This window comes from Notamacropus eugenii, chromosome 6 (assembly GCF_028372415.1).
Source record: "Notamacropus eugenii isolate mMacEug1 chromosome 6, mMacEug1.pri_v2, whole genome shotgun sequence".
NCBI classification, from domain to species: Eukaryota; Metazoa; Chordata; class Mammalia; order Diprotodontia; family Macropodidae; genus Notamacropus; species Notamacropus eugenii.
This window is the reverse complement of record NC_092877.1, coordinates 344,560,782-344,576,758: the sequence shown is the minus strand read 5'-3', so window position 1 is coordinate 344,576,758 and position 15,977 is coordinate 344,560,782. Positions and strand designations below refer to the sequence as shown.

Here is a 15,977-nt window from a genome sequence, read left to right as displayed (position 1 = left end):
TGCGCCATGAAGAAGGAAGAATATTTCATCATTTTTTTTTCAGTTTTATATTTGGACTTTCCTGTAGCCACCTTTGAAATACTTAATATTCTAGTTAATAAGAGAATAATAGATTTATAGCTTGAAGAGACCTTCAAGGTCATCTAACCCATTCCCTCATTTTACATATTAGGAAAACAGACCCAGAAAAATGAGGTGACTTGTCCAACATCATCTGGGGCCAAGGTCATGGACGTTTCATTTTGGAGGGCAAATAGATGAGTCTCTAAAGAAAAGGATCAGTCACAGAAGAAAGAAAAAACAATGATAGCAGGAAAAAATAATTTTCAATTTCCTTGCCTGAACCACTTTAAATTTCATTTCTAGGTCAAGATTCTTAACCTTTTTGGTGTCAGGGATCCCTTTGGCAGTCTGGTGGCCCCTTTCTCAGAAGAATATTTTTAAATGCATAAAATAAAATATAGAGGATTGCAAAGGAAGCCAATTATATTGAAATGCAGTTATTAAAAGTGCAGTTATCAGAAATCTATTCTCAGAACCCATGGGGTTCCATGGGCCCCAGGTTCTAGGGTACCTTGGTCTTTGCTGATTTGTCTAGATGGGTAAGTTGACTTGTCTCTGTCTTTCAGATTTCAGAAGGAGGTCTCTACGTGTGCATGAATACGTTCCTGGCCTTTGGAAGGGAACATGTAGAAAGGCACTATCGGAAAACTGGGCAGTGTGTGTACATGCATCTGAAAAGACATATAAGAGAGGTAGGTGACAGCTGGTTTGGTCAGGGAAGTCATTTATACCATGGGTCTTGATGAACAAGATGTATTCAAAGAATTTTCCATGGATGATCTGACTCTTTTTGGCAAGTTCTAGATTATCTGGTTTGGGGAAACAAGGATAAGCCTGTAACTGAAATCTATTAATGATCCCAGCTCTGGATTTTGGCCATTAATTTCACTCCCCCCTCCCTCTAAAGTTTTGACTGGAGCTGTTTGGTGCCCTCTTAGATCTGAGGATGCACTGACTTATAAACCATGAAATGTTCCAAAGCTGGATCATGGGAAATAGAAGGAAGAGACTCAAGGGGCCTAAATAGTCCATAAGCTGAATGGGCAGTTATTTGAGGACTGAGAGTTGGCTGTATTTTAACATAATTTCCATTCACTAGAGCCCTGTTCCTCTATTAAAACCCCTCTTTGAGGCCTCATTGTGGTGTGGAGACTGAGAGCTGAGACCTTTGTCACCGCCTGCCATGTTGACACAACTTCAAGGAGTAAGGCTTGAATGCCTGTCATCCTAGGACTAGCCTTACTCAGTCTGAGGAAGGTCATTCCCATGGTGGCCATAGGCTGGAGAGGTTTTTGCCCATAACAATCCCCAAAACTCATCTGCTCAAATTGTAGCAGGTTGTAATAATCAAAGGCCATTTCCCTGGGGAGGCAGTGAATACCTTACTTAGTCTCAAAGAGTTGAGAGAGAGGGAAAGGAAATGGAAGAGGAAGAATCAGATATACGAATGATAACCATTACTGCCATTTATTTAGTGCTTAAAACTTTGGAAATTGCTTTATGTTAGTTATATCAGATGAGCCTTTCTATATCCCACTGAGATTTTTTGTTCCTGTTTTCTAAATAAGGAAACTGAGACTGAGAGTGGTAAAGTGACTTGCCCAACATCACACAATTATTAAATGGCAAAGGGGGTATTTGAACTCAGGCCTTCCTGACTCCCAAGCCCAATCCTCTACCCACTAGGCATTACTGCTTCATGGTTTATGCCACTTAGCAATATAGTTAATATTAAGAGAGCAACATGTTTTAGCTAGAAAGCAATATGTTAGCTACACAATATGTTAGAAAACAAGTTTGGTTCTTTAGTGGAGGGTGGTGTGGAATCTTGGCTTTGGTCCATCCTGTTGATTAGGAAACTTTCCAGCAGTTGGAGAAAGCCATTCTGTCTTTGCCTCGGGGGAGGGAGCACCCTCATCAAGGCAATCTTTGTTCTTTGAAATACTGAAGAAAGAGAACCCCATAAACCTTGATCCTTGTGAAGTTCAGATCTGATCTTTGTGTATAGGTCAAGTAGACCTAAATGTAAAAGTGAAAACAGATTAGAATCACTGAGTTTTTGCATTTTGGAAGGTTAGTGATTTATTCAAATTATCTTAATATTTACAAATGGAGGAAATGAATAAGGCTCAGAGATGTGGTTACTAGTATACAACCTCTGGGATTTGTCTAGGTTGGAGCTCCAATTTCTGCCCCTCCTGAGCAAGCAGGCTATGGGGTATGATGAGATGGGAACTGGCTATCCCTCCCTATTGGCAAAGAACTCAAGGACACTCTTTGGAACAGAGCTGTTCATATTCTTCATCTGAAAGCAAATAGTTGTGATCCAAGTTGGGGGTGGGGGACTTTTGTGTGGTGGACAGCCTATGGACCACTTCCTTTCCAATAAGAAGGAGCTCTCCTTGGTCCACAGAGGTCCATGCCTAGGGTGGGATGGCCATTCTGGACTCTTGACTTGTGAGGAAGAGGCTGTAGACTTAAGAAGAGATTCTTTCAGCTGTTCCACCAGGGCAACAAGAAGGAGCTTGAGTGTCTCATCAGTGCAATCAATAAACATTTATTAAATGCCTCCTATTTGCCATATACTGTGCTAGGCTCTTGGAATACAAATCTCAAAATGAAATCTCTTCTTGATTTTTCCTAAGGGATTGTGGAGGGGCAAGTAAGCAAAGTGCTTTAATACCCAAGATGGGTTCAATACTATTGTACTGGAGGAGAGGGAATTGGTTGAATCTTTAGAAGGTCAGACTTATAAGGTAGGCAGGCCTGAAGTTTCACATCCCTACATGTGGTTTAGTTCAACAGATGCCTACTGTGTGCTAGACAAAATGAATGCAAAGAAAAAAATGAACCAGATCCTACCATTAAGGAACTTAGGAACTGTAAGAGAATTATAAAGACAGCCCAAAGGAGTTAGTCTTTCCGTATCGAATAATATCAAAGCAGAAGGGGTTTGAGTCAAGTGAATGGGAAAAGAGAATTAATTACATTTCAGAACTGCCCAACAGCAGAAGAGACCTGTTGGGGCCGATTTTGATTCCTTGGCCATTGAAAAAGACAACGAGACCATCAGAAAGATGCTGATGTCAAGTCCAGAATTTGCTCTTCTGTTAATGTTTCTAGAAGGCAAAACATGTTGGAAATAAAATTTGTAATAGTTGAAAACAGAAACTAATCCAAATGTTGGTTCCGCCACCCCACTCTTCACTGAAGGGTGTCCAGCAAAGACTTGATGGTCCATTGTTGGCGATATTGTGGAGGGGATGCTTGTTTCGGTAGCAGCCAGACTAGATGTCCTCTGAAGTACTTTATATCTCTGGGAAGCTGTGATTTAGATTCCATGTGGGACCATGTTGGAAGCCAGGAGAAATTTTCAAGTACAATAGTGTTTTGCTGGTTAGGTCCTGGATCCTGGGGGTCCTCTTTCATGTTGCTCTGTCTGTTTGCAAAAGGAAAAGTACTGGCTGACTACGAACACTGGAGCAATGATTGATCGACAAAACAGTCCGATGATAAAACTCCAGATGGAATGCAGGAAGATAGTCCATAGGGTAGAGTCATGAGTCAGAGTGCTTCTATAGATGGGGAGTTCATGGGACTCTGGGGATTAACCCTGACAGCAACCTTGAACTCTGGTTCTCAGAAGCCTGGAGGCCTATCAGCTAATTAAAGGGCAGTTGGAGCCTAGAGTGGTGGGGGAGGGGAGATGCTGATGTAATTATAGTTGATGACAGTTTTAGCCTATCACTAGACCCAGGTGAATTCCACTGGAGGTGTGGGAGTCAAGCACTATACCTGCTGATGTTTGCTCAGGGTTCAGAGGCTTGTAGGCTTGGAATTGGAAGGAACTTTCAAGGTCATCTGAAAGAATCTAACAACCCCTTCCTTTAAAGATTAATTCATAATTTTATTGATTAATCTATTCAAACAGTATTTGGTAAGTAACATTTATTACTATGTGTCAGGAACTGGAAGGACGAGACAAAAAACCAGTTCCCTGTCCTCAAGGAACTTATATTTTCTTGGGAAGTGAATGACGTATTCAGAATGTTCAATACAAAGATACAAAGTAACTTCTGGAGGCACTGTCATATGCTGGGGTCAAGATGAGCTTTGAGGGGAACTAGGGATATTTTGATTTAGAAGTGAGGCATGGGTACATTCTAAGACTGCTTGACATCAAGGAGCTGAGTGCTGCAGTGTGGTATCTTAGGAGCGGCAGATAGTCTGATTTGACCTGAATGTAGATGCATGAAGTGGGGTTATACGGGATATTGTTATAAAGCTAGGCTGGAGTTTTCATTTTATCCTACAGGCAAGAAGGAGCCACTGGAGATTCTAGAGAAGGAGAGTGGCTAAGGAATTTGCCTGAAATTTCATACCTTGCAAGTGGCAGTAGAGATTTGATTAAATCGAAGTCCTCTGGCTGTCCACAATGGCATACCTCATTTTATAGATGAGGAAATGACTTGTTCAAAGTTTTATAGCTAGGAACTGGTAGAGTCAGGATTTGAACCCACACCCTGTGACTCCAAAGCCAGACTCCATTCCTAGTTTAGGCTGTTGCCTCATATTGTTTTTTCCTACCTCTCCCAGTGCCTTCCAAAATAGCACAAAGATAAATAAATAATTAAAATAAAAGAGTATAATTGATTCTCTAGTTCTATTTTTATTATTGTTTTTAAAAAGCCTCTATTTCCCCCCAAGGACCAAAATCTAGTCCAATGTAGTTCTTGTGCCTTCAGTTACCATTTGTGGAGCTTCTATTGCATGTTGGGTGAGAGGGTGGTATTCCGTGGAAAAGAGGTGGTGCCTTCAGTAGCTACCTCCTAGTGAGTTGCCAGAGGCAGAGAGAGAAGAAATGTGGCTCCTGGTCAGGTAACTAATACCTGCCAGTGGGATTTGTACCCAGTTCGTTGCTGACTCCAAGCCCTTCTGTGACTCTTTCCCTGCTACACAGGTGCTGCCTCATGGAGTCTGACTCAACAGTATGTGAGATAATGGAGAGCAAGTTTGGTCGGGTATTGGAATGCAGCCAGAAATCTTGTCATGAGTCTGTCTTTAATGGAAAATGCTCCACCAGTTGGTGAAAGCTGACTGTGTCCTCTGGCAGTGATGTTGACCTTGAACTTGTTATGATGGGAGCCACCCCTACTCTGCAGCTTCTTTGCATTCCAGCTGCTGGTAGAAACCATGGGAACTTTCTTAAATCTGACAGGTCCTTGACTAGACATGATTAACCTCTCTTGTGTTCTGAGTTTGTGTCATTGGCTATAGAGCTGCAGCTTAATCTAAACAGACACATTTCGCTCCCTAAAATCACCAGAAAGCTCTTATAGTGATTAATTCAATCCAAGCCCCCAATTTAACAAGTATTTAAGTGTCTACTGTGTATTTTGAGAAAGATAAAAAGATAATTGTGACAGACCAAGTTTCCATGCAGCTTCATCTAAAATGAGGGAGAGGAAGATAGAGACATAAATAACTAAGATGCAAGGAAGGTTGTGATAAGGAGGAGGTCAGGGGAGAGCCTGGGAGAAATGGGAGGAGGGAGAGATCTCTTTCACCTGGGAAAAGGGGGCAGGTCTGAGAATACTGAATGGGGAGAAGTGGTGTCAGAGTTGGGCCTTGAAGAAAGAGAGCATGGTATGGGGGAAAAGAGGTTGTGTTTGGAGGCAGAAGACCTGAGTTCATATCCAGGCTCTGCTCCTAACCCCTTTTGCCACCTTGGGCAAATTACTTTGCTTTGGCCCTTGGTTACCTCAATTGTAAAAAGAAAAAAAGGTGTAGGTTACTGCCAATTTCTCTCCTTGCCTCAGAAATAAAGCCTTTTTAAAAAGGGGTGTGTATGAAAAGGGATGTTAAAATAGCAAATGATACCCTCTCTGGGCCTCAGTTTTTTCATCTGTAAAATAAAAGACTGGGACTTGATGATCGTTAAGTCCTTTCCGGTTGCAACAATTTCTCTATGTTCTCATCTTACATTACTTTAAAAAACAAACCAATATTTAAAGTTGTAATTGCCTTTGGAACTATTGCTTTTTTTTTGTGAAGAGAGGAACTTTAGGGAAAAATAGCATACCTTTTGTTGCAGGGAGACATTAATTTTGAGTATGTGATAATGAGATGCCCTTTAAGGAGCTATATTCCTGGCAATATGAAATTTTGCCAGGAAAAGTCCTGGGCTCAGTATGGTCTATTGGAAGCAGCACTGGACTTTGTACTTGAGCATTTGGGGTGGTATAGTGGATAAAAGGCTGGCCTTAGAGTCAGGAAGAAATGAGTTTAAATCCTGCCTCAAACATTCATCAGCTGCATGACCTTGGGTAAGTCACTTAACCAGTGACAGTTTGAGTTTTTTCATCTGTAAAATGAAGGGGTTTGGACTCTGGCCTCTCTGGTCCCTACCAGCTCTCAAGGGGCTGTTATAATACCATGAATTCTAGCTGTTTGAACTTAGTCAAGTCAAGAGAATTCTTTGAGCCTCAGTTTCCTATTCCGTACAATGAGGTGATTAGATTATATAAACTCTAAGGTCCTTTCCAGTTCTGAGTTATAGTATTGTATAATCCTGGGTCAAGCCAGTGAAAGTCATGTGGTAGGGATCCAGAGCCATGGTGCCTTGGGGTCATTCCATTGAGGACAACCTTAATCTAGATTTTCACAGGTTTTAGTAATTTAGATGGTCTACTCATGATTCAATCTCAAGCATGCCTATTTAATGATATAGTGTAAGATAGTCTAGTGCCCCCTGGAGGATACCTGAATGTGTAGCAGTCAGTAGTTTGATGTCTCTGATCAGAGGGGACTATATGCCACAAGGGAGGGAAGAGCTGAGTTCTGACCTAGTCTCAGACACTTATTAGCTGTATGACCCTGGGCAAAAAAAAATAAAAAAATAAAAATGGGGATAATAATAGCATCTATCTCTCAGGGTTGTTGTGAGAAAAAGATATTTGTAAAGTGCTTTGCAAACCTCAAAGTGATATATAAATGTTGTATATTTCTATTATTAATACAATAATTAATAATAATAACTGTTATCAGATCCCAAAGAACTGAGCATGTCTGAGGAGCTCCCCAATTCCTCATCTATCTGCATCTTACTCTAAAACCAAGTAATCAGTTTCTGTATTATCTAGGTCCAGGGTGTTCACGTTTTCTGTCACCCATTCCTGTTTTTAGGCAATTGACTTTTCATTGTCACCATCCCTTCTATCCAATAGCAAATGATCTGGTAGTTAAAATTTTTCTCTTTTATCCCTATCCTTGATTTATGAGCAAATTGAGAGATGCCTGTAAATGTTGAGAGCTAAGTAGTCACAATGCTGAGTTTTAGAGGTTGGAGGCTCCTGAAAGGGGATGTGAAAAGAGGGGCTGCCCTTCCATCCTACAACAGTCTTGCTGGGGATGGGCTAGGGAACTCTCAAGCTTTCGTGTTTTTATTGTCCTAGGCTCCCTTCCTCTTTCTCTTCGCTATCCTTCACTATTCCAGGCTTACTTGGTGCCACATTACCCACCAGATACACTAGACATGTGCCCAAGTTCAGCAAAGATGAAGCAGGTAATAAGCCAAAGTCACCCACCCACCCATGGCCCCCCCCCCCCCACATACACATATAAATAAAGTCAAACCCTGCTTTGTGTGACTTTGGGCAAACCACTCAGTTTCCTCATCTGTAAAATCAGGAGGCTGAGCCAGATAGCCTCAGAAATCACAGCTTGTAATTCTATGAAATAATAAGAATACCTTATGTTTTACATAGCGCTTTCAGGTTTGCAACGCCCTTGACATAGATTGTCTCCTTGAAGGCAGGTACTCTTTCATTTTGTCTTGATCCCACAGATATAATCATTCTTATTTCTTAATGAAGAAACTGAGGCCTAGAGAAGTTCAATGGTTTGCCTACAATCACGCTGTGATTGAGTGTCAGTCAGGATTTGAACTCAAGTCATCCCAACTTCAAGGTTGGCCCTCTAGCTTTTTAAACTGGTGCCAGGTATGCAGGCTACATTAGAAACCATTTGTGTGTGGCAGCTGTGTGGTGCAGTGAGTAGAGTGCTGGGCCTGGAATCAGGAGGACCTGAGTTCAAATCTGGCCTCAGATGCTTTCTAGCTATATGACCCAGGGAAAGTCACTTAATTCTACTTGTCCTCCTCCCCCCCTTCCCCCCCCCCCCCCCCGAGAAAAGAAACCATTTGTTTTTGAGCATCAAGTCTTAGCCTGATTTTTGACCTTCTCACTTTCTTTCTGTTTTAGGCTTTGCTAAGTTAAATTTTGTGTATAGTTATATATAACATAACTATAAGTCATAAGGTAAAGTTTTATTTAAAATAATTTATGTAATGTAAAAGAGATGGTAAGTAATCAAAATAAGTATTTGTATCTAAATATTTCAATCTAAAAAAAAACAAACCAGGATGTCCCAAAAGTCTTAGTTCAATTTTAAGCCATGAAAGATTATTTGCAGCATTAAAAAAAAAAAAAACCAAACCAAACCTTTTCAGCGTTTGGAATTTATGTGGAAAATATATGTACTACTTTGATATATCTGAAACAGTATTTAATAGAATTTAGTTGTGTGGGGGGGGGGGGTAGTGTGGCATGATGGTAATATGCCACCTATTATACCATCTAGGTGGTATACCAAGATGTAGGTATGATCTTGGACAAATTACTTAAGCTCTCTCATCCCCTTCCCTAAAGAAGAGGTTTGTACTAAATGTTCTCCAAGGTCAATTTTCAGCTCGAAATCTATGATCCCATATGCATCACCCACTATTTGGGGATGTATTGGTTTTAATGTCATAACTTTTCTACTGTGTATTTTGCAGTTGCATGTAGCTGTTATTTTATATATCATAACAAGAAATCAATCATTTGTGTCCAGTGCCTGGCATGCAATAAACATTTCACGTGTGCTTGTGAATTGATCGATATGGTTTCTCTCTCTATTGCCTTCTTTCTCTTCAGTTATATAGTTAATATATGAAACTGTTATTCGCATTTGGGGGCAAAATATTTTAATATTTTAAAATTTATCTGATAGTCAGCTTTTATAAAAAAATCATTTTCCTTGATTTTAGATTTACGTTTTCATTCAGATTATGATTGACGAGAGACAGGTAGTAGAGTGGAAATAGACCAGGATTTGGTATCAGAAGACCTGGGTTCAAATTCTGTTTCTATTATTGCCTATCTGTGTAATTTTAGGTAAATCACTTGCTTTTGCTGGTCATCAGTTTCCTCATCTGTAAAATAAGGGGATTGAATTAGAAGATATCCTATTCCAAATCCTACACCCCTAATTTCTGTATTTTCTGAATTCAGTTAATCTTTTATAACTGCAAAAATCCTTGTTCTCTCTGTCTCTCTCTTTGTCTTTCTCAATCTCTGTCTCTGTCACTATATGAGGGTAGAGGGTGGTATGGATTTGTGATTTCATCAGTGTTGGATATCCCTGATATAGAGATCAAAAACTCATCAGTAACTCAGTCTTTAAAACTTAACAGCCTTAGAGAGTAGGACTATCAGTGATTTAAAAGCACTGGACTTGGAGTCAGAAAGACCTATGTTCAAACCCCCCTTCAGATACTCACTGGACACAGGGTATGACCCTGGGCAAGTCACTTTTCTGTGTTTCATTTTCCTCCTCTGTAAAATGAAGGTGTTAGACTCATTGGCCTCTCAGTTCCCTTACAGCTTTTGATCTAAGATCCTGGAACTTACTTTTATATTTTAATATTTACTACTTTTGTGACTTTGGGCAACTCAGTTTCCTTACTGGTAGCATGAAGTGACTAGATCAGATTCTGAGGTCTCTTTCAGCTCTAGATGCATGATACAATGCTAAAATGGGAAATAAAATGTACAAAGCAACAAGGTAATAATGGAGGGAGGGAACAAGAAAGGAGAAAAAATATATAAATTATATATCCATATATGAAAATTTATTACATGTTAATGGAACAGCAAGTTATATGTAGTAGATTTTCAGTTTCATGTGCAATCTTTTTTTATTATACTGTTATGGAAAAAATTTATCTAAAAATAAAAAAAGAAATGGTTTAATACTTTACAATAGTAAATAGTAAATAGTCAAACCAGGTCTAGTTGGCACTGAGGCCTGCAGTACTCCCAAGTGAGGCCCAGATCAGATTAAAATGTAATTGGGAAAAATTTAACAAAATAAACAAAAATTAATATAATATAATATAGACAATGTTAATGCGTGGTTTTCTAAATCAACATGCAGCATGAAGGGATCCTTATATATGGTTTGGTGGCCCCTGTTTATGTTCAGTAAGGCACCACTGCTTTAAAACACTCATGTTTTCCTTATGATACCACTACAAAATTGTAAATTATATGGAAAGGCCCCTAAAACATTAGTGTTTAAGGGACCCAGCTTCGTCATAGAGTTCATTCCTATATATTAGAGAGAGGAAGTCATTTTAGGATTTAAAACCTAGACAGCTGGAATACATGAACGACCCTCTCTTAGGTCCCCATCAGTTTGGTCTACAGCTGGACTGAGTGGTCTCTAAGTTCCCTTTTGGTTCTAAAGTTCTGTGAGTCAGCTCATCCCACTCACCTGCTCCGGATCCTCCCTAGCCCCTGGAGCCCTCCCTCACCTCTGGAACGTCTTGTGGAGTGTAGACGTTTCTTCCTGGTCTTCTGTAAAGTGTTATGTCTCCTTGAGCTCATCTATGTTACTTAAACATTGTTTGCGCTATAGGCTGGATTTCAACTGTGTATCTTCTCACTTTTCTTTTTCCCCCCCAGAAAGTAACAGGGGCATCTGGTGGCGTCTTACCCAAAAGGAGGAATCCCAAGCTATTCTTAGGTATTGTAAATGGCTGTTTTCCGATAGTCCTAAGCTGTCTTGTGTGTGCCTTGTGTTTGAACTTGTTTGCTCTGACATGTGTGGAGGAAAGAGGCAAGCTTCATTCTTTCCCCTGATTTGGCTCCATTCCCGTCTGGTCCCAATCAGTGGGGAAGCGAGCTTCGTAACCAGTGGGAGCTATCATTGTCCTCATCATAACTCACGTTGATAAAGTGCTTTAAGGTTTGAACAGTGTTTTCTTGTAATTAATAATAATAACTTGCATTTCTATAGAGCTTTAAGGATTGCAAAGCACTATGCACGTGTAATCTCATTTGATGGCATTTAACATTTGCTAAGTACTGAATAATTACTGCTCTGAGAAGGATTGAGCTGGCCTGGTGATAGCTTGTTTTTAACTCCTTTTAAAGAGCACTCTGGGAGTTGCTTCTCACCAGGCCTGGTTTCAGATGTGTGTAATCTTGGCCAAATTCAATTTGATTTAACATAGTTGTATTTAATACCTTTTCTGTGTAAGACACTGCTTAAGCTTTTCCTTCAACTTCTCCTGGTATAGTTTTCCAAAGGCATAAAATGATGAGATGCTTTTCTTTCAGAGCTTAACTAGGGTGGGGGCAAGTAGGGTTCTGCCCCAGAAGGTGGTGACACGGGTTTCAGCAGTGAATACACAACAGTGCTTAGCAGTTGGTTGGTAAGGATAGTTAATTTAAATCAGAAGCTAGTAGATGAAATGCTAGGGTGAGCTCTTTCCTTGCCCTGGCCTGCGTTTTTCCCCAAACCAACGCTTTCCAGCATCTCAGGGATTCTGATGCAGGGCAAAGTTCTTCCCTCCCTCCCCTCCCCCCCACTTCTGACTGATATGCTTCTTACCTGGGATGTGGTTTATTGTGGTTGCCTCAGGTGCAAAAAATGAATAATTATAGCTCTATTTGCTATCTTCTTAGAGCCAGTTGTTTTGGGAACTGGTTAATGTACAAAACTATTGTTTTGGACTATTGATTGAAAGGTACAGTACCATGAAATGATCATGGCGATACAAGGACCTTCACTGGGTATTTTTTTTTAAGCAGGGAGATCATTTAAGGACTCAATGTTGAGCCTTACTTTCCCCTACTAATTCATTCTCTTGTTTTCTGATTTTTCAATCCTTAGTTGATATTTCAATAACAAATGGATGATTTCCCCATGGTATGTTTGCTTTCTGTATGTTGTCTGAAGTCAGCATTTCAGTGTGGGTCAGCTTTCCTCCTCCCTATTGTCCCTCACCTCTGTCTCATAACCTTCCATGTCCCCTAACCAGAGGTTCAGGGGACAGTATTTGGACTGGTCAAGTAGTGAAAATGAGAGACCAGAGGAGGATACCCCAAGTGTTGCATTGGCACCTCTAAGTAGGCAAGAACCAGAGGAGGGCTTGTAGGTGAATCTACAAAAAAGATGTGAATGAGAATAAAATAGAGGATGAGGAATGTGAGGATTGTGATTTGTACCCAAAGTAACAGCTAGGGACAACTTGAATCTTGTGCCAGGACACTCAATCTAGGTGTAGAAATAATAGGGCTGAGCAGGACCTGATTAATAAGAAGAATCAGTTAAAATAGGAATCTAGAGGTGGTAGTTATCTTTCCTACCTTCCCCCACCAACCTGTGGCAGTACCCCAACTGAGCACCACCTAAGCTTCTACCCAGCTTTGTTGGGTTATTTTTCCCCCAAAGTGTCAAACTTGCTAGTTTTGCCCTGAGAACACCCAGGTTGATTATTAGATCATGGATCTTTTAATATGGTAGAGGAGAAAAAATGATGGCTCTGTTTCCTTATTTGTAAAACAAGTGGGTTGAGCTAAATTGCCTTTTGAGGTTCCTAGTTTGTGATTTCCTGCTAAATAGCCCCGAGGGGACCCCATGCCCAAATGAACTTGGGAATCCCTGTACCTGGGGCTCCCATTACCACCACTAATGGAAGGTTGACTTTGTTATGTAACCTCAAATCAGATTTAGGACCCTTGACTTATTTCAGATTTGTGATGTGAAATCTGGGACTGGGATGAATTTGTCCAGCTTTTGGACCCACATTTATCACTTCCTTTGGTTGAATCAGGTTGATCAAGGGGATCATTGAATGTAGAAGAGCATGATGTTCTTTGCATGGATTGTCATGGAAGGGGATATTGTCCTGGTGCTCCTGCCGCCATATTGTTTCAGAATTGAATGCTGGGATAAGCACCTTATAAAGTCAGTCACTAGGGGTGATGTTCCTTCTGTGCTGGTGGGTCCACCATGAGCTGTGGTGGAAGCTCAGGAACTGATATTTAAAATAATTGTGGTTGTCATTATCATTATCAGAGGAAGTTGTGGTCTGCCTAAAGCACTGAATGAAAATGAATCTGTCACTGGGCTTTTGACCCTTCCTCATATCCATTTTTACAAATATATTTTTAGAACCCTTTGGGCATTAGGGACTGTCTTCTTCCTCTATTCTGGGCAATACTATTTTATATGATTACTATCTGTATTAATTTTTTCTTTTAAAAATAATCCATCTATTCCCTCTGTCTCTATATCGGGTTTCCTTCCTGGAGAGAGGAAACAAACAAATCCTCCCCCTCACGCACTGAACATTTGCACATGACCAAAAAAATCAAGCCCAAACATCTGACAGTGCATATAACTTTCAGTCCTCTACCGTTCTGTGAGAATGGAGGCATGTTTCATGACCACGTTTTCAGGACATGATCTGTTTTTTTTCCAGTTATTCAGATTTCAGCTTCCTATTCTTGTAATCATTGTACATATTTTTTCCTGCTTATTTAACTCTGCATCAGTTCATACACATCTTCCCATGGTTCTCTGAATACCTGAGTCATCATTTTTACTGCACAAAAATATCCCATTTCATTCATATGCTCTTGTTTGTTCAGCACCAATTCAATCAACAAACACCCATTTTGTTTTTAGTTCTTTGCTGGCATAAAGCACTCAATCAATTGAACACACTTATTAGGTGCCTACTGTGTGCAGACAACAGCCACTCTTAAGGAGGTTATTTTCCATTTGGGAGACAATATACATATGTATGTGTGTATGTGGATGTGGGTGTGTATATCTATGTCTATATAGTTAACAATATATACATATACAGAGAGAGAGAGAATAAATGCAAGGTGAATAGATACAGAATTAAATATGAAACAGTCTAGGAGGAAGGTAGATGCTGAGATATCATCATATTAGAATATGATATATATATGTGTATTGTATATACACAACTATATACAACAGTATCCAAAATATATGTGTATATATATTTATGTTTATATATTTATAAGTATGTATTTATATACATACATATATATATATACTGTATCTATGTATATGTCTTTTTCTTCCTCTTTGATTTTCTTGAGCTACTTCGTTATCCTTCCTCCCTGCTCTTGATGCCTTTTCCCCATTCTCCACTTAATGCCCAACACTCAGCACCCTCATGCAGATTTCTGGCTTGCCAAGCCCTTCTGTTGTCCCCGACAGGCCTCCCTGTGCTGTTACCTTGTAATTTAGATCTATTCCTGGCTTCCTTATCTAAGCATATCTAACTTGTGTCCATGTGCCCTGATACCAGCTAAGACTAAGAGAAAACAAGTGGATTGAGCTTATTAATATCAGGGTATTAGCAGGCTGATTCTTGGCTATATGTTTTCTAGGGACAGGGGCATGGCTCTTTACAAACAAATAAACAGCTTGGCAGATTAGTGGGAAGGGACTTTCTGGCACATTTCACATCAAACCTTGTGAAAAATCTAATAGCTTATAACACTGAGTAAGATTCTTGGAATATTAGAGAAGAATCTGTTCCCCAAACCTACACTATTTTGACAAAGTCATGAGGTCACAGAACCTAGTTTTCTTTTGGGACTTTTCTGCAACCAGCCATCTGTGGCTGCAGAAAATGGGTGTCAGTGTCTTTTCCCCTTTCCTAATATGAGTGATGCCATTTTAGAATAAGCCCCCATTTCAGCGCCCATGATCACCTACGTTTTGCTTTCCTCTATCTCAGTTCTTATCCAAGGCCACAACAAAGAACAAGAAACGTTTCTATAATTTCAGACCCAGTCCATCAATAAGCATTTATTAAAGACCTCCTGTATGCTAAATGCAGAGACTTAAGGCAGCAACAGTTGAGGCAAAAGGTGATGAGAATTTGAATTAGGATTATGGTTGTGTGAATGGAAAGAAGGGGACATATACAAGAGATGTAAACGCTGAAATATTTGGCAATGAATTAGATTGGGTGAGAGTGAGGATTTGCCCAGGGTCACTCAGGATTTGAATTTGGGCTCTTGAATGCCAGATCCAGGACTCTTTAGAGTGCTCAGTGCACAGCCCAATGTCCTGCTAAGATCAAGCAATTAATAATGGCTTTATTTACAACTGAATAACTACAAAATTTAAAGGACTATTTTCAGTTGTTCCACAGAGCTCTGCTGATTAGATTTTTAAAAACAAGATACTTATTCAAATCCAAGTACTTACACTCTATCTACTACCCTGTGCTAGACCCATGTTCTCATTAGGGAACTCTCTCTTTTCTGGTGCAGATTCCATGCCTTCTTGTCCTGTGTGGTTCTTGCTCATGCCTTTCCAAGAATTTTTACACCCTAAGCTATGAAATCTCATGACTTCATTCTTTGTTGAGTGCTTCCAATCTCCTCCAGGTGCCAGGTGGAACACCATCCTACCAAGGAGAGTCAGTGTGGCACTTTGGTGGAAACATCAAGCTGGGCAGAGGCTCTGAGTTCCAATCCTATCTTTATTTCACAGCTTCTTTGGATTTCATTCAGCTTTCTTAACTGTAAAATAATGGAGTTGGGCTTGATGAGTTCCAAGGTCCTTTTCAGATTTAATACTATAATTATTTATTTCAATAAAAATTGTTAATTTCTTTTCTACCTCCCTTTCAACTGAAAAAAAGAAGAAAAAATAAGCATAGTAAGGCAAAACAAATTCTAGAATTGGCCATGCTCAAACATGTACATCCCATTCTGCATCCTGAGTCCATCCTCTGGCTGTCAGGA

At 40.0% G+C, this 15,977-nt stretch overlaps 1 protein-coding gene across 2 annotated transcripts in view; it reads left to right on the top strand.

The window, feature by feature from the left end:
* USP13 (ubiquitin specific peptidase 13) overlaps nucleotides 1–15,977 on the top strand; it is a 131,058-nt gene that overhangs the window by 34,759 nt on the left and 80,322 nt on the right. The window contains exons 2-3 of one of the 2 annotated variants that reach the window (XM_072618409.1): nucleotides 630–755; nucleotides 10,851–10,911. In XM_072618409.1, coding sequence (XP_072474510.1) covers nucleotides 630–755; nucleotides 10,851–10,911 — 187 coding nt within the window. The remainder of the gene's footprint in view (nucleotides 1–629; nucleotides 756–10,850; nucleotides 10,912–15,977) is intronic. The other variant, XM_072618410.1, reaches the window with a different exon arrangement.